We start from the raw sequence: 19,400 nt of genomic DNA, 5'->3' as shown, positions 1-19,400 counted from the left end.
AGTGGCCATCACAAAGCCCTGACCTCAATCTGATAGAAAATTTGTGAGCAGAACTGGAAAAGCGTGTGCAAGCAAGAGGTCTATAAACCTGACTCAGTTACACCAGTTCTGTCTGGAGGAAGGAACAAAATTTCAGCAACTTACTGTGAGAAGCTTGTGGAAGTCTACCAAAAATGTTTGACCCAAGTTAAACAATTTAAAGGCAATGCTACCAAATACTAACAAAGTGTATGTAAACTTTTGACCCACTGGGAAAGTGCTGAAAGGAATAAAAGCTGAAATAAATCATTCTCTCTACTATTATTCTGACATTTCACATTCTTAAAATAAAGTAGTCATCCTAACTGACCTAAGACAGGGAATGTTTTCTAGGATTAAATGTCAGGAATTGTGAAAAAACTGAGTTTAAATGTATTTGGCTAAGGTGTATGTAAACTTCTGACTTCAACTGTATATGCAGTATATCTTATGAGAACCCGTTCCTGAATTGCCAAAGACCATCAACACTGCCAAGCACAACTTCACCAAAGGTTGTAGAATAACCATTCCACATGGTCAGATCCAGAGCATCACTGCCTCTCATTCCTTACCTCAGACAGTGCTTTCTTATCGTGGACTTTCCCTGATCCCAGCAGACGAAGGACGTTTTTGGCACCTTCTGACACTGCATGTTCCACACGGAAGTGATGCCGTAATTCCTCAATCCTCAGTTCAAGGAGACTTATATCCGGCTTGGCTTTAAAATTAAATAGAAGGCCATACATTAGTGAAGGCGAACATTCTCAACATATACTTATCCTCTCTTCAGTTGGCACAGTGGCCCAAGCTTTTGTCTTCATGGTGTGTCTACTGATAGCCCAGAACATACAGTAATGGAGTTTGTCACCTTCACCCTCACACTGATCTTTTGCTCAGAGCCATGGCATCAACTTCAAATCTTTTAAAACTTAAATCTCCATTTCTATAGGGTCCCCCACAGGCCTTGGTGTTCCCATTCAACCATCACTGATAATAACCTATCCAAAGCTCAGGGCTTCAAAATTCAATCACAATATTAGAAGGGTAAAACTGTGGTACTGGTAGAAGGACATTTTTCCTCATGGGAAGTCTGTGAGAGGGGACATAGTGCAGGGGTCAATGCTGGGACCACAGTGTTTGCGAAAATTGAAAGGAAAATTCGTCTAAAGCTTCAGTGTCAGATGGCAAGCGGAGCAGGGTTTGGGCAGATGGAATTTGTTTGCAACAAGTGCAAGGTGATGCATTTTGGGATGACAATAAGGAGTAGAACATGTACGGTAATGGTAGGGCACTAAAGAATATTGATAAACAGAGGGTCTTGATTTAACTCCTTTGATCCCAAAATGTGGCAACACAGGTCAAACAGACCTGGTGGTGAACAAAACAAAGACATAGGTTGTCTTCATAGATTAGGCCACAGGATACACAAGTTGAGACACATTTACAGAATCTGGGTTAGGCCACGCTTGAAGTATTGTGTGCAGCACTGGTCAACATACTACAGGGAGGATACGGTTGTGCTATAGAGAGCACAGGTGAGATGTACAGGGATATTGCCTAGATTGGAGGTTTTTATTTATCGGGAGAGATTACGTTGCTTGGAATGTACTGTTTGAGAAAAGTAGCTAGATTAGGACTTGAATCATCAAGGCATTGAAAGATACAGATCAAGTGCTAGTAACTGTAATGAAGGATAGATGGTACCTGACAGTTGGCATGGACATGATGGGTTGAAGGGCCTGTGTCTATGCTGTATGATTCAAACATTTAAGATTCCAAAAATTACATACAGTGAGTGGTTACAGCAACTATTTGAAACCGTACACAAGTAATTCCACACCAAATCAGACAGAGACACGAAGAGATGGATGCACCACATCAGCTGACAACCCACAAAGGGAGTCCTGTTTGAGACTTGAATCAGAGTTGGATCCAGGTATGCAGTCTGCAGACATTGCATCCTGGGCTGTGATGGTCTGCAAGGTATTGGATATGAATTCACTGTTCATTGACAGCAGGGAATGTGCGCCTATTGTGAACATAGTTTGAGTTCTGATTCATTGTACCAGACAGCAAGGTGCAGAACCTGTGAGACTTTGCACAGGCAACAAGATAAATGACTCTGTCCTTAGGCAATAGGGTTTGAACCATGTTTAAGATTACAAAACATTGAGGAGAGCAAGCTGATTGTGCATAGGCAACAGGGTATAGGTACTGGTAACTAAGGTAGCATGGCACATTTGCAGCCTTCTTTATCTATATCTGTGTTGCCCTTAAGGCATTTATTTGACTTTGTTGGGTCTACCTTTTAAATGATTTGTTTGTAACTATTTTCTAGTTAAAGGTTGATAATTAAGTTACAGTATAACAAAGGTAAATTCATTGTCTATGGTATATCGCGGCATGTGATGACATCACCTCCGGTTTCGCTATGTCTTAAGTGTAACTTCCAGTTCGGGAATGTGTAAGGGCGGGTGCCATGCGTGCAGCGTGATCGTGAAGGGCTCCGTGTCTACCCACAAAGAAACATTATAGAATCAACTCCATAAGTTCATAAGAATGTATTTGAAGTAAAAATATTAACGCAGTTTCTGTGAAGGAAGCGGCGGTTGGGGTGGGGCACGTGTCGGCTTTTCAATTTCAAACGCGGGGTGGGCTCGAGCCCGGCAGCGGTTTGATGCGACCCCCTCGCCGGCTGGAGACACTCGCTGAAAAAAGAGAGCGTGCGTGGTCTCCAGAATGAAACAGACGCTCTACATGTTTGTATTTTTTTTATCAACAGTTTTCACCATACGATGTTAATGTGGAAGAGTGAACAGTAAATGGTTAACCTTACTACCACTCTGTCTTCATTGGCTCCGGTTTAACTTGGTGTTTAGTCAGAGTTTCAACACAATGCACGAGAACACTACACTATTAGTGAGACCTGATTCAGAAGGGGGTTTCACTTTGTGAAGCACCCTTACTCCATCTGTAAGGAGGAGGATTTCCCGGTGGCCAACTATTTCTATTCCATACCTGTCTATCACCTACCTCTGGTGCCCCTCCTTCTTCCATTTCTCCCATGGTCCACTCTTATCCTATCAGGTTCCTCCTCCTTCAGCCCTTTACCTGTTAACCTTCCATCTCCTCACTTCATTTTCACTCCCCCACCCACCTAGCTTCCCCCTCACCTGGCTTCACCTATCACTTTCCTGCTTGTACTCCTTCCCCTGTCCTCAACTCCTTATTCTGGCTTCTTCCCCCTTCCTTCCAGGCCTGAAGGAGGGTCTCTGACCGAAACGTTGACTCTTTATTCCTCTCCACAGACGTTGCCTGACCTGCTGAGTTCCTTCAGCATTTTGTGTGTATTGCAGAGGAAAAGAGGGACAACCTTTTAGACAGCATCAAAGAATCTAGGAACCAGTCCTCTTTGACACTTGATAGGACAAACTGTGCAGGTGTTCTTTGACACTGTACTAGTAAGAGTACTGTTTGAGAACGTATACAGGAAGGGTATGAATCCAGCTGGACATTATGGATGAGTTTTACCCTAAGGCTGGCCTCCTGACAATTAACTTTTTCAGATATTAGTATCCTCTAATTCTTCATGCATGCACATTTGCAATTACCTTCCCTTAATGTGTCTTCACTAACCACACTATTTAATTCCAGCATTCCTGTTGTACAACATTTCCATGTCTCAGTCACACCTCCCTTCTCTAAGATTCAAGATTCAAGTACAGTTATTATCAAAGAATGTATAAATTATACAACCCTGAGATTTGCTTGCTCACAGGTAGCCACAAAGCATAAACTCCATAAACTCTTCTACATGTCCTTCCATCTACTTATAGGGCTTGGTATTAAAACCTACTGGATACCACTTCCTTAATGGGCAGAAGTATAAACTGTTTTTGTTGTAGATGCATGTAGTTAAGGAATTTATTGTGTTAGTTCAATCATAAGAATGTTGTTTATCTTTGAGCCTTAGTTTTACCATGATATATAAAGGGGACAGCATCCAATAATCAATCTAAATTTAGTCTGTATTGATGAATTTGAGGTAGAAACAAGGAATTTAGTGTCCATTGACACTAAAAATATAACTACTCTTACATTTGGTTTGCGGAAAAAATTTCTCAATGCATGCATCACTGCAAAGCTTAGAAAATATAGACTTATCCATGATCATCAGTAAGATTTCCCACAAATATTACCTTGGCCATCCTCAATTTCTACTTGCATTTCATTTGCCTGTATCGCTTTCCGAACTTGCATACGGATCACTTCAATTTTGGTTTTACTATCCTGCAGCAGTTGTTGAGCAGCGGACAGCATTTTCCGATCCTGTGGGATTAAAACAAAATCAAAATTAAACTGTTTTACTTGTCTGTATTCACAGACACAAAAGATTCTGCACATGTTGGATATCTTGAGCAACACACACACACAAAATGCTGGAGGGACTCAGCAGGTCAAACAGCATCTATGGAGAGAAATAAAGAGCTGAAGTTTTGGGCCGGCCCGAAATATCAATTGTTTATTCCTCTTCACAGATGATGCTTGATGGGTTGAGTTCCTCAAGCATTTTGTGTTGCTTATTAGTGTGATGGTTAACAGATGGTAAAATAGGAAGGAAGCTAACAGAGATGTAAAGACCATAAAATAATTAAAGCAAGAGCGAAAGGACAGGGGAAAGTGATCTCTATGCAGGCAATGGAGTCACTCATGAGGCCTGGTCAGGGCTGGAAACTACTAGGTTTCGTCAATGAGCAAAATGGGAAAAGGGGAAGAGTACTTAATAGTGTAGTTTCATAGTTAAGCAATAATTTACAATGAAATCATGTCATTTAATTGGTGAGGATACAATCAGAGTTAAGCCAGTAGTGAAGACTTTAAAGATAAATTAAGAAATAGGAATTGTAAAACACAAACAGAAACAAGAGGAGGCCCTTTTCTTACTGATATCTCTTCCACCTGACAGTATATCCTGCCAGATTTGGTCTCCTTATTTTATGAAGGACACGGCACATAACAAACAAACAATTTAAGGAAGGATATAAATGCACCAAAATCAATTCAAGGAAGGCTCATTGGACGCATACCTGGAATGGGTGGAATGCCTTGTTGGACAGTTTCTCTTTGCATTTGCAAAGAGAGTGAGCATTTAATGAAACATACAAGATCAGGGTCAAGGTGAAGGGGGTATTCCCTCATGTGGGAAAACTGTCCAAAGGTAAAGGATTGTTAAAAAAGGGACAAGGTCCTGCAGACAAATGTTGAGGAATTAAGAAATAAATGAAGAAGGACACAAAAGTGTTGATTTCCAGAACACTTCCTGTCAGACACCAGTGAGTACAGAAATGAGGATAGCACAAAAACACTCAGTGCCCGCTTCATTAGTTACCCCCGTACCTCATAAAGTGGCCACCGAGTGTATGTTTGTGATCTTCCGCTGCTGAAGCCACTTCAAGGCTTGACATGCTGTACATTCAGAGATGTCTTCTGCACGCCACTGTTGTACCACGTGGTTAAATGACACACTTTCTGTTAGCTTGAACCAGTCTGGCCATTCAACTCTGACCTCTGTCATTAACAAGTCATTTTCACCCCCTGAACTGCCTACACTCACTGGATGACTTTACTGTCACAGTAGCATTACAAGTGCACAGATATACAAATATTACGAAGAGAAGTAAGAAAGGAGGGGTCATCACTTCCCCAGCTATTGGTTGACTCATTAGAGAGCCTAATGGCCAAGGGTAAGAATGACCTCATATAGCACTCTTTGGAGCAGCGCAGTTGCCTTTGTCTATTACTAAAAGCACTCCTCTGTTCAGCCAAGGTGGCATGTAGAGGGTGAGAAACATTGTCCAGAATTGCCAGGATTTTCCATAGGGCATTTTGCTCAAACATACCCTGTAGTGGTTCCAGTCTGACTCCTATAACAGAGCCAGCCTTTCTAATCAGTTTATTGAGCCTGCTGGCATCATCCGTGTTGATGCCATTGCCCCAGCACACCACCGCATAGAAGATTGTACTGGCAACAACAGAGTGGTAGAACATGTGGAGGAGAGACCTGCACACTCCAAAGGACCTCATTCTCCTCAGGAAGTAAAGAAAACTCTGGCCCTTCTTGTATACAGCCTCTGTGTTGGTGCTCCACTAAAGTTGGTCATCCAGGTGCACCCCCAGATACTTGTAGGTCCTCACCACATCAACGTCCTCACAATCAATAGTAACAGGAAGCAATGCAGGCCCAGTCTTCCTGAAGTCCATCAACATCTCCTTTGTCTTATTGATGTTGAGCTGCATACAATTCAGCTTGCACCATTTTACAAAGTCCTCCACCAGGGCCCTGTATTCACTCTCCCGTTCTCCCTTTATACACCCAACTATTGTTGAGTGATCAGAGAATTTCTGCAGATGACATGACTCAGTGTTGTATCTAAAGTCCGAGGTATACAGGGTAAACAGGAAGGGACCCAATACGGTCCCCTGTGGAGCCTCAGTGTGGCTCATGGCCATGTCTGACATGCACAAGCTGTGGTCTGCCAGTCAGGTAGCCCATTATTCAGAATACAATGGAAGTGCCAACCTGCACTGAATGGAGCTTGTCCCCCAGCAATGAGGGCTGTATGGTATTGAAGGTCTTTGAAAAATTTAAAAAACATGATCCTCACAGTGCTGCCCTGCTCATCTAAAAGGGAATAGGTTGTTCAGCATCACATTTCTTCCCCATTCTGATGTTTGACACAAGAGTTTCAATAACCAATCTTCCTGACCACGTCGGCATGCTTTTACGGATCACACTGCGGCCACGTTTGGCTGATTAGATACTTGCATTAACGAGGGGTACAGGTGTACCTAATAACCTGGCCACTGAGTGTAAATGTGCAGCTGAAGAGGGTACAAAGTCGAAAATAAAATTACAGTCCACGTATGTAAATACAAGAAACCAATTAAACAAGGTTGAGAGAAACAGGCAAAATTACCTACAAGGGATTAACTTATCATTTCATTAACAGTATCCTTACGAAATGAAGGATAGAAATAGATTCCAAAGTTGCCTGCAAACAAGGAGTGCAGGTTAAATAGAGACGGGACGAAAGCATGGATTAAACAGAATCCGGAAAACAAGGATATCTTGGAATGAACAAAGGCAGAATTTCTCTGGTTATTATTAGTGCCAAAGACAGTGCTAAGAGGATGCACATGACTGAGAAGGGTATTGGGAGGCAAATCTGCAAGGTGTGTGTCATAATCAGGAACAGAGCTGACGGTAATTTGAGGAGAAATATCAGCTTGATTTCATTGAAAGGGAAATTGGGACCAATTTACTGCAACTTTTTGCAGTAAAAAGTTAAGAGACTAACTTTCCAGAAAATACTTGGATAGAATTAAAGGGCCTGGAACACATCAGAAGACAATTGGCTTTGTACCAGGTAAAGATTTTCATATTGGATTTTGTTTACCGGGGTTCGCAATAGCACATTAATTGCCCCTGTCATGTCTGCTTCCACCAGCAACCCGGTCAACATGTCCCAGGTGCTCACCACTCTCTGTAAATAAATTTCCCCCACACATCTCCTCTCACCTTAAAGCTATGTATTTATTATTCAACATTTACAGCCTGTGAAAAAGCCTCATTATCTATTCTATCTGTGCCTCTTACAAACCCCTGTCGGGTTTCTCCTCAGCTTCTGAGAAGTGGAAAATAACCTTGACACACGATTCTATAAGGAGATCTGGGTTTCTAGATGTACAGTCTATTAAAAGTGGTGAGTCAGATTGTTAAAGTATTGAAAGAAACCATATGGCATTCTGGGATTTTTAAATAGAAACATAATGTACAAGAGCAAAAAAATCACAAGAGTCAGAGTCATAAATCAGTCAGAAACTTTGGCAATTTAAGTGCTTGTCTAGATGTTTCTGAAATATTGTGCAAGTATCTGCCTCCATTCCCTTCTCAGACAGCATGCTCCAGATCACAGCCACCCCTTGACTGAAAAATTATTTCTCGATCGCCCTTAAACTGTTTCTTCCTTACCTTCAACCTATGTTTTGTGATGTTAGACCCCTTCGCCATATCAAAGTTTCTTATTACCTACTCTTTGTGCTTGGGATAACTTACTATACATCCACCCAGTCCCACAGAAAACAGACCAGGCCTATCCAACAAAACATTCAACCCCAGAAAGGTCACAGTGAAACAGGCTCTCACCCATCAGATTTGGTTCCTTATAGACAGGCCAGAACAGGCCACCACTTTGGAAAAGTAAAGATTCAGACAAAGTGGGGCATTGTGCCCATTTCTGAGCACCTCAAATGAAGGAAAGATGTAAAGGCTTTGGATAGGAGGCAAACAAGATCTACAGAAATTATTTCAGGCACGAGGAACTTCGGTAACACAGATTATCTGGTCGTGACAAGATCAGAAAGTGGCATTTAAATCATTGAGGATATACAAGGAATGGTTAGGGAGAAAGAATATATTTATGGCAAAGGAACATCAGAATGAAGGTGACAAACTAACCAAAAGAGATTAAGGAAAACTTGCTTCATAGTAAATGGTTCATAACAGAAATGACTGCCAGGGGAACAACAGAGGTAGATTCAATAATAATATTTAAATCTTAAAGGAATGAACCTGCAGAGCAATGGGAGGACAGGGACAAGTGACATTAACCTTACATAAAGCTGCTGTGTACTCAATGGTCTGAATAGTCTATTCTATATGCCATGAGAGTAGTGAGAGGTAGAGGGGGTGGGGAAAGAGAGTGAGACAGAGACAGAGACAAGCAGACAGGGCAGAGAGGGACCTTGACAATAAACGACAAGAGTGTGAGGCCACACAATCTTCACTAGAGAAGGACCAGCAAGAGGTTGAATAAGAACAAAGAGGAGGAGAGGCCGAGGGGGGTGGGAGGGAGAGAGGCCGAGGGGGGAGTGAGGGACGTCAAGGGGGATGGAGGGAGGAGGGAGATTCTGTTTGGATAGAGGTAACAAACATATTACATTGCTGGATGTATTCAAAAGTCAGCAATGAATGGAAGAGATAAAGAGCAGATATGCAGGGTAGTTACAGAGAAGCACAGGGCATCACAAATAAGTGCCAAAACCATAGGATAGTTACAACTGCGACATGAATTATCCCAACGTAATAGTAATGCCAAGAGCATAGGGTGTGAAGAGTTAAGCACATTGTGCCCTGGATAATTTTCTTCAGCAGTGTGTTCTGGGTCCAGGGAGCAAGGAGGCATTGCTGGATCTGGTTCATGTCAAGTGCACCAAGCTTCAGTGGGAGAACATTTAGTGATTTTAAGATCATAGGGTTTAATTTAGCTACAGAAAAGAAGGAGCAATCAAAGTAAAAATAATACAATAGAGGACGATTAACTTCAACAAGATGAGAGTGGATATGGCCTGGCTAAGGTTAAACCAAAGAGTGACAGGCAAAAGAACAGCAGGGTACAGGAGTCTTAAACTAGTGGGCATCAGAGGGAAAGCCTTAAAGGGAAGGCGAGAAGCAAGTTGATCACGTAGTGGGAGGAACGAGCTGCCAGAGGAAGCTCTAAAGGTGGGTACAATTGCAATGTTTAAAAGACATTTCGAAAGGTAGACAAATAGGAACGTGTTAGAGGGAGAGAAGACAAACACAGGCAAATGGGACCAGCTTAAATAGACAGCTTGGTTAGCATGATCAAATTGGGCTGAAGGCTTGTTTCCCTGTTACATAACTTGAGCAGAACAATGGGCTGCTTTTAAGGAAGGAATTGTTCGGGCACAATTGAGGCACATTCCCCTAGGGAGCAAAAAATGAACAAACAAGTCCACAACTCCCTAGGTGATGAAAGAGATATAGAGGAAAATAAAGTGAAGAAAAAAAGCTGTTGGGATGAAAATATCGGCAACAACCTACAGGCTGATTGTAAAAGATGCTGATGGGAGGCTAGGATTAAGAGAAGCAAAGAAAGAGTATGAGAAAGGATCAGCACGCAACATAAATGAGAATCCAAATGTATTCAACAGCATAGTATAAAGTAGCGAAGACTATCAGTGAAAACTTGCACACTTGCATTCTGGAACATGCATACACCTGGAAGGATGAAGTGTTAGAAATAGAGTGGATATATCCCCAGGGCCTGGCAGTACCAAACTCAGGGTGCTAAAGAGAGCAAGTGACTCTGACAGAGATTTTTGGCATCTTTGTTAGCCATAGGACAGGTATCAAAAAACTGAAGTATAGCTAAGGTTGACCTGTTGTCCAAAAAAGGGCTGTAGGGATAAATCTGGAAAGGTTTCACATGGGAGGCTCTGGAAATGCATGGGATCCATGGTGATAGTCATATATTCTATCCTTCGGAAGAGAGAGGTTAGTGATCAACAGAACTTATCCTGGCTGGTGGTCTTGGACTTCTGGGTGTTCCGTATGGATCCGTACTGGGACCTCTGCTGTTTGCAATGTGTAAATGACGTGGATGAAAATGTGGACGGTTGGGTTAGCAGGTTCTCAGACAATACAAAGATTAGTGGTGTTGTGGACGATGTAGAAGATTGCCAAAGGATACAGCATAACGTAGAGCAGTTGCAGACATGGGCAGAAAAATGGCAGATGGAGCTTCATCTGGCCAAGTGTGAGGTATTGCACTTGGGAGATCAAATGTAAAAGGTCAGCACACAGTTAAAGCAGGACTCCAACAGTGCTGATGAACATAAGGATCTTAGAGTCCAGGTCTGTAGTACACTGAAAGTGGCTGCACAGGTTGATAGTGCAGTAAATATGGTGCATGACATCCTTGCCTTTATTAATCGAGGCACTAAGTTCGAGTCAGGAAATTATGTTGCAGCTTCGTAACTGGTTAGGCCACATCTGGAGTACTGCATTCAATTCTGTTACCCTATTATAGGAAGGTATTGGAGGCTTTCGAGGTGGTATGGAAGGGGTTTACCAGGATGCTGTCTGGATCAGAAGGTATGTACTATAGGGAGAGCTTTGGGAAACTTGGGCTGTTTTCTCTAAAGCAGCAAAAGCTAAAGGGAGATCTGAATCAGAATTATTATCACTGATGTCTACGATGTTAATTTTAGTGTTTTGCCTGATAGAAATTTATGAGAGACATAGACAGACAGCCGGTTTCGTTTCCCATGAGTTGAAATGTCTAATACTACAGGATGTGCATTTAAGGTGAGAAGGAGCAAGTTCAAAAGAAATGTGCAGGACATTTACTTGCAGAGCGATGGATGGCTAGAATGCACCGCCAGGGGTGGCCATTGAGCCAAACATGATGGAGAAGTTTAAGATATTCTTAAATAGGCACAAACATGTGCAGAGAATGGAGGGATAAGGACACTGTGTAGGCAGAATGGACTAGCTTAGTTGGATGTTTAAATACTAATGTAATTAGTTTGTCACAACATCCTGTCTGCACTGTTCAATGCAGGCTAGAGTGTGCTAGGTTGTTGGAAATTATCCTAAGGAACAGGATTTATGTTCACTTGAAGATGCACAGAAGACTGTACTGCTCTAAGTTTTTAAGGAATTAAGAAATTTGCTGACAGGAACATTGGTTAGTCATGGTAAGCCTGTGTAAAGCACAAGGGATCTGAGATCCAAACTGAGTGATTGAATGCAGAGGATAATGGTGGATGCAACAAAGAATCTGCTGGACGAATCGATGGCTTAAGCAGCATTTGTTTGGTGAAGGCATCTCCAACACTAAGTCAAAACCCTCCGTCAGGTTGTGGTAGATGAGATAGTTTTCTGAATGGAAGTTTGGCAAGAGGTGCACCACAATGATTGCTGTTTCTCAGATAAGAACATAGGTGGAGTGATTAGCAAGCTTGCGGACGATGCAAAGATAGTTGTTGTCTCGGGATACATCAAGACATAGATCAGCCAGAATGTTGGAAGACCAGTGGCAGGTAGAATTTAATTCAGACAAGTATGATGTAATATACTTCAAGAAATCAAATTTGGAGGACACAGTAGCTACCTGAGGAACAGAGATGTACAGAGACCTTGGTATATAAGTTCATAGCTTTCTGAAAATTGTGACATAAATGTACAGTGTAGTGAAGAAGGCAGTTGGTTTGCTTGCCTTAATAGGCCACGGCATTGAGTATAAGAGTTGGGACATCGTGATACAATTGTACCAAACACTGGTAGGCTGCAGTAGGAGTATTGTGTACAGTTCTGGTCACCACACTACAGGAAGGATGTCATAGAAAAAGAGTAAGTTCAGAAGAGGTTTGTCAAGAAGCTGTCTGGAATGGAGACCTGTAGTCGTAAGGGCAGACTAGATGGGCTAGATTTATTCTGAGGAGGCAGCTGAGGGATGAGATTATGAGAGGTATGGCGAAGGATAGACAGTGTTTATTTCCTAGGGCAAGGGACTATCAAACTAGAGGGCAGGGGTTTACAGTGAAAGGGAAGAAACTTAGAGGTGTACATATTTCACACATACGGTGGTGGTTATCTTGAACAAACTGCTGGAGGTGGCGGCAGGGGTAGATACAATCACAATGTTTAGAAGGCATTTGGACAAGTACGTTGACAAGAAAATGAAGAGTGCTACAGGCCTATTGCAGGCAAATTGGTCTGGTATGGATAGGTATCATGAACTGAATGAAGACCCGTTACGGTGCTTTGATTCTATGAAGAAAAAAAATCACAGGACACCGACCATAATTTTTAAATTCCTTTTGGAATGTTGGGGTGGTGCCAGAGGACTCAAGAACAACAAATGTTAATCTCTTCTTTAATATATTGGAGTCAGGATACACTGCACAATAGCAGGTCAGTCAATACTGGGAAGCGTTTGAAAATGTGGATCTGGGACAGGATGAAGTCAAAGAGTCATACATTGATAAGGGCCCTTCATCCTAACTCGTCCATGCCAACTGAGTTGCCCAGCATCTGTCCCAACCATCTACATTTGATCGATAGCCTCCAAGCCACCTGAAAGGAATTGGATTAAAGACAGCTAGATTTGTTATGGGTGAGTTGTAGTTACAGTTTTCTGATTGGGGTTATGCCATCAATGTAGCACGTATGGACTTCACAACATTTCTGATAAGGTGCACAAATGTAACAAAGAGGACATTGATAGCACAGATACAAAGTTGTTTAAGTAGTAGATTACAAGAAGGTGAGCTAAATGGCTCTTTTTTTGGACTGAAGATTGATTGGTACCAGAGATCAGTGTTAGAGCAATTGTTTCTATTGTTCTACATAACTGACCTAAGACTAACGAGGTGCAAGCCACAACTTCTAAGTTTGTGGATGACACACAACTTGGCAATGTTGTGAAATCGCGAAGAGGATAGTGACAGATTGCAGCAAGATATACAGGCTAATGCAACAGGCAGACATGTGGCAGAAGTAACTGAGTGTAGAGAAATGTGAAGTGATGCATTTGGCAGGGAGAATGAGCGGAGATTTAGAAAGTTGAAACCGGTCTAAAAAGGGAATGCGAGTGCAGAGGACTTGGTGATGAAAATCCGCAGGTCATTGAAGATGGCTATGCAGGTCCAAGGAGTTGAGAGTATAAATGTAGGGCTGTCTTGCTGAGCCTTTATAACTCACCAGCCCATCCATAACCAGAATATTGTATTCAATTCTGGCTGAAGATAGGAAGAATATGAAGGCATTAGAAAAAGCTTAAAATAGTAGTTTCTGGGATGCGGGCAGGTACGACAAGGACAGATAATACACTGGACTGTTTCTTTTGGAGAAAGGTAATGGGAAGTTTGATAGAAGTACATATTGTGAAAGTATTCTTTTGAGTCAGTATGGGTGGAAGTCAGGAACAGGAAGGGAGCAGTTACTCTACTGGGAGTATTCTATAGGCCCCCTGGTAGCAGCAGAGATACCGAGGAGCAGATTGGGAGGCAGATTTTGGAAAGGTGCAAAAATAACAGGGTTGTTATCACGGGTGACTTTAACTTCCCTAATATTAATTGGCACCTGATTAGTTCCAATGGTTTAGACGGGGCAGAGTTTGTTAAGTGTGTCCAGGACAGATTCCTGTCACAGTATGTTGACAGGCCGACTAGGGGAAATGCCATACTAATTCTAGTAATTGGTAACGAACCGGGTCAGGTCACAGATCTCTCAGTGGGTGAGCATCTGGGGGACAGTGACCACCGCTCCCTGGCCTTCAGCATTGTCATGGAAAAGGAAAGAATCAGAGAGGACAGGAAAATTTTTAATTGGGCAAGGGCAAATTATGGGGCTATAAGGCTAGAACTTGCGGGTGTGAACTGGGATGATGTTTTTGCAGGGAAATGTACTATGGACATGTGGTCGATGTTTAGGGATCTCTTGCAGGATGTTAGGGATAAATTTGTCCTAGTGAGGAAGATAAAGAATGGTAGGGTGAAGGAACCATGGGTGACAAGTGAGGTGGAAAATCTAGTTCGGTGGAAGGAGGCAGCATACATGAGGTTTAGGAAGCAAGGATCAGATGGGTCTATTGAGGAATATAGGGTAGCAAGAAAGGAGCTTAAGAAGGGGCTGAGGAGAGCAAGAAGGGGGCATGAGAAGGCCTTGGCAAGTAGGGTAAAGAAAAACCCCAAGGCATTCTTCAATTATGTGAAAAACAAACGGATGACAGGAGTGAAGGTAGGACTGATTAGAGATAAAAGTGGGAAGATGTACCTGGTGGCTGTGGAAGTGAGCGAGGTCCTCAATGAATACTTCTCTTCAGTATTCACCAATGAGAGGGAACTTGATGATGGTGAGGACAATATGAGTGAGGTTGATGTTCTGGAGCATGTTGATATTAAGGGAGAGGAGGTGTTGGAGTTGTTAAAATACATTAGGACAGATAAGTCCCTGGGGCCTGACTGAATATTCCCCAGGCTGCTCCACGAGGCAAGGGAAGAGTTTGCTGAGCCTCTGGCTAGGATCTTTATGGCCTCGTTGTCCACAGGAATGGTACCGGAGGACTGGAGGGAGGCGAATGTTGTCCCCTTGTTCAAAAAAGGTAGTAGGGATAGTCCAGGTAATTATAGACCAGTGAGCCTTACGTCTGTGGTGGAAAAGCTGTTGGAAAAGATTCTTAGAGATAGGATCTATGGGCATATAGAGAATCATGGTCTGATTAGGAACAGCCAGCATGGCTTTGTGAAGGGCAGATCGTGTCTAACAGGCCTGACAGAGTTCTTTGAGGAGGTGACCAGGCATATAGATGAGGGTAGTGCAGTGGATGTAATCTACATGGATTTTAGTAAGGCATTTGACACGGTTCCACATGGCAGGCTTATTCAAAAAGTCAGAAGGCATGGGATCCAGGGAGGTTTGGCCAGGTGAATTCAGAATTGGCTTGCCTGCAGAAGGCAGAGGGTGGTGGTAGAGGGAGTACATTCGGATTGGAGGGTTGTGACTAGTGGTGTCCCACAAGGATCGGTTCTGGGACCCCTACTTTTCGTGATTTTTATTAACAACCTGGATGTGGGGGTAGAAGAGTGGGTTGGCAAGTTTGCAGACGACACAAGGGTTGGTGGTGCTGTGGATAGTGTAGAGGATTGTCGAAGATTGCAGAGAGACATTGATAGGATGCAGCAGTGGGCTGAGAAGTGGCAGATGGAGTTCAACCCGGAGAAGTGTGAGGTGGTACACTTTGGAAGGACAAACTCCAAGGCAAAGTACAAAGTAAATGGCAGGATACTTGGTAGTGTGGAGGAGCAGAGGGATCTGGGGGTACATGCCCACAGATCCCTGAAAGTTGCCTCACAGGTAGATAGGGTAGTTAAGAAAGCTTATGGGGTATTAGCTTTCATAAGTCGAGGGGTAGAGTTTAAGAGTCGCGAGGTAATGATGCAGCTCTATAAAACTCTGGTTAGGCCACACTTGGAGTACTGTGTTCAGTTCTGGTCACCTCACTATAGGAAGGATGTGGAAGCATTGGAAAGGGTACAGAGGAGATTTACCAGGATGCTGTCTGGTTTAAAGAGTATGCATTATGATCAGAGATTAAGGGAGCTAGGGCTTTACTCTTTGGAGAGGAGGATGAGAGGAGACATGATAGAGGTATACAAGATATTAAGAGGAATAGATGGAGTTGTCAGCCAGAGCCTCTTCCCCAGGGCACCACAGCTCAATACAAGAGGACATGGCTTTAAGGTAAGGGGTGGGAAGTTCAAGGAGAATATTAGAGGAAGGTTTTTTACTCAGAGAGTGGTTGGTGCGTGGAATGCACTGCCTGAGTCAGTGGTGGAGGCAGATACACCAGTGAAATTTAAGAGACTACTAGACAGGTATATGGAGGAATTTAAGGTGGGGGGTTACATGGGAGGCAGGGTTTAAGGGTTGGCACAACATTGTGGGCTGAAGGACCTGTACTGTGCTGTACAATTCTATGTTCTATTCTAAGTACATAGTCATCAGAGTTCTACGTATGTCAAAACTCACATCACTACTAAATGTGTAAGAATTTATCGATACATTGTGCAGGTGATTCTGACCTCCAATCCCATAAACCATAACAGCTCTAACCAGATTAGGTGTCCAAAGGCCACCCAACTTGAAGGGAATCACCCACTGGCATCTTCTACACTTCAAAAGGCTGGAATAGACACCTCTGTTTTACTCTTACTTGCAAAACCCTCAACCAACATTCCAAGAAGAAGGACTTAAAGAGTAGCGAATGAAAAGATTGCTTTACGTATGGAAGCTGAATCTCAGGAAGTTCTTCCTTACCTTCATGGGTCCACTGGAGTACATTTGGATCATATTCTCAGCTCCTTGTTTCACCTTCATCTCTATGTCAAGCTGCTTTTCAAGTGCTACAACCCGGTTCTTGTTCGCAGTCGAACGAGCCTCCCGGCTCGAAGTACCAGGGGACTGTGGTGTATCTAAATTTTTTTTAAAAATCAGATTTTCATTTGTACTTGTTTTAAATAGTTGATTCCAGTCAACTGGGACACATCAGGACTAATACATTTAGGTCCAATAAAGCAGCTGCCCCAATAAGATGAAGTTTCATGAAAACAGTTTTTAAAAAAGTATAAAAAAAAGACAAACTGAGTAACAAATTATGGATTTAAATAAAATATGGAACAAATTAGAACACTGCCAAAACTACTACAGCACTATAAAATTGTATTCGTTCCTAATAGTTATCAGAACAATTCATCCAGTGTATGTTGCCGTGTTCTTTACATTGACAGTAAATAAACTGCAGTGAGCAAAACAGCTCTATTTCTTGCCAACTATCAATGGCAAAAATCACAGCTTTTTGACAAGTAACATGCGCAACTGATGCAATTTTAAAACCATTCACTATATTCATGATGTGGTGTCTAACAGCCACACAAGTGCAGGCAACTATCTCCGGTTAGAAACTGTTTGACAAGTCTTGTACCCCAATTAATTGGCATAGCATCCCAAAATAATGAAGGGCATTCCCGGCTATTTTCTCAATTAGTTTTTGCAAGTTCTTTTTAAATAAAGGAATCGTCCTAAATAAGTAGAAGCCCCAATTAACTGATGTCCCAATTAACCAGTACGCATTGTATTAAGTATTTCAAAAAAAGGCAGAACAGCATGACTAACAATTTAGCAATATCAAACCACAGAGTAAAGGAGTCCCTTGGACCCAGCCCATTTCCGTCAGCTTTCCTCCTTCCCAGGACAACTTTGTTCTTTCTTGGTATAGTTGCAAAGGCACTGAGATCAGCACAGAATCACTGGGCCAAAGGGCATGTATTCATGTGATACTGCTCTATCTCTCTGTTTTGAAAGTTACAAACATATGTTTTCATTATTTTTCTAGCAAGATACAACCCAATGTGGAAAACATCTTAATTCCACCCCCCCCCCCACCAAGACATTTGATTTGTCACCTTACATTTAACCCTTATTACCCACTCCCTTGCCAGTGGAAACTTTCCGATTTACTTGTTCAAACACATTGGTGTTTATGAATGTCCATCAAACTCTCCCCAACCTTCTCTACACAGGTTCAGAAACAATCTACGTTACTCAACCCATTACCTCAACAAAGAACAGTTCACCTTTTGGAATTAACTATTCATTCTCAATTTCCTGCTCCCTATTCTTAATTCCACAATTATCTTCCCTTGGGTCCCTATCCATTAGCCAGGAGGGTGAAGATTCACCAAAATGCTGCCCAGGCCGGGGCACATTGGTTATAAGGAAAGATCAGATAGGCCGGGTTTCTATTTCCTGGAGCGAAGGAGGCAATATGACAGGCATGGATAGGGTAGATTGTAAGAGTCTTTCTCCTTCTGTCTTGGTAGGGGTGTAAAGCAAGCTTTTAATCATCGGTTTTGAGCTAATATGAAGTTTAGAGCAATCAGAGGGGAAAATTTTTCCAGAGGGATTGATACCGGGCACGTGCTGCCAGAGGAGATGGTAGAGTCAGATACAGTCACAAGATTCACGAGACAGCTAAATCGGACACTAGAGGAGCCAAAGCAAATCAAGTTCAACAAAGCTAAGGTTTTTATTGCGCGAGACAATGAAATCAATGCAATAGATGTTGTCCAGATGGAATTTTCATTAGGTGCTTAATGAATCTGTGGACAGCACAGTGTGATACAACAGATTATCCCGCAGTTATACCACTTCAACTGCATTCATTCACTTGGGCCTGCATGGAGTTTGCATGTTCTCCATGTCAGGTTCTCTGCCGCTTCCTGAAGACGTGCTTGGAGATTAACTGGCAAGTTACCCTAATACAGAGAAGGAAGAGAAGAATGGGTAAGAAGTCAATGTATATGTCATAAGGAAACTGGTAGCAAGAATACAAGTAAGGGAATGGGTCAGGAGAGAGTACTCCGAGAGCCAGCACTCTCAATAGGTTGAATTGCTTCCTTCTGCATTTATCAGGAAATATGACAAAAGGCTGGTTTGTAAAGTTGAGGCTCACGGGTTTAGAGTCAGTAACAGCAGGAATAATAGGAAACAGACTTCAGGGCAAACAATGCAGGAGGTTAATGGTCATTTTCCAGTCTCAAGGAAGGTGGACAATGTGTACCCCGGGGTCAATGCAAGGACTAAAACTTAGTTACTTATACCGTACAATTCCTAACAGATTTGACACAAGGTTCTATAAAGATAGAATAAAGAGAGGCAGTATAATTAATTAATTATTAGTCATTTTTTTCTGTACACTTTCAAGATCTGGACATGGCTGAAAGGACCAGCATTTATGCCAATCCCTACTTCCCTTGAAAAGGTGGTGGTCAGTCAACCTCTTTCACAACTGAAGTGCGCTGGTCAGTAGTTTCCAGGATCCAGACGCAGTGATGAAGAAGGACCAGGATAGTCTGCAACTTGCAGTGATGATGCCCTTATCTACCAGCTGCCAATGCACATTTTACAGGAAGAGGACATTAGTTTGGGAGGTGGTGTTAGAGCATTCAGAATG

General features: G+C 42.5%; 1 protein-coding gene across 1 annotated transcript in view; it reads right to left on the bottom strand.

Annotated features, from left to right (window-relative positions):
* Window positions 1-19,400, bottom strand: part of pkn1a (protein kinase N1a) — a 158,076-nt gene that overhangs the window by 99,901 nt on the left and 38,775 nt on the right. Inside the window, exons 3-5 of the mRNA XM_063035930.1 lie at window positions 16,706-16,860; window positions 4,218-4,347; window positions 591-736 (exon numbers count right to left, since the gene is read on the bottom strand). Coding sequence (XP_062892000.1) covers window positions 591-736; window positions 4,218-4,347; window positions 16,706-16,860 — 431 coding nt within the window. The remainder of the gene's footprint in view (window positions 1-590; window positions 737-4,217; window positions 4,348-16,705; window positions 16,861-19,400) is intronic.

This window comes from Mobula hypostoma, chromosome 29 (genome assembly GCF_963921235.1).
Source record: "Mobula hypostoma chromosome 29, sMobHyp1.1, whole genome shotgun sequence".
In the NCBI taxonomy this organism is placed as follows: Eukaryota; Metazoa; Chordata; class Chondrichthyes; order Myliobatiformes; family Myliobatidae; genus Mobula; species Mobula hypostoma.
This window is presented reverse-complemented; position numbering and strand designations above follow the sequence as displayed.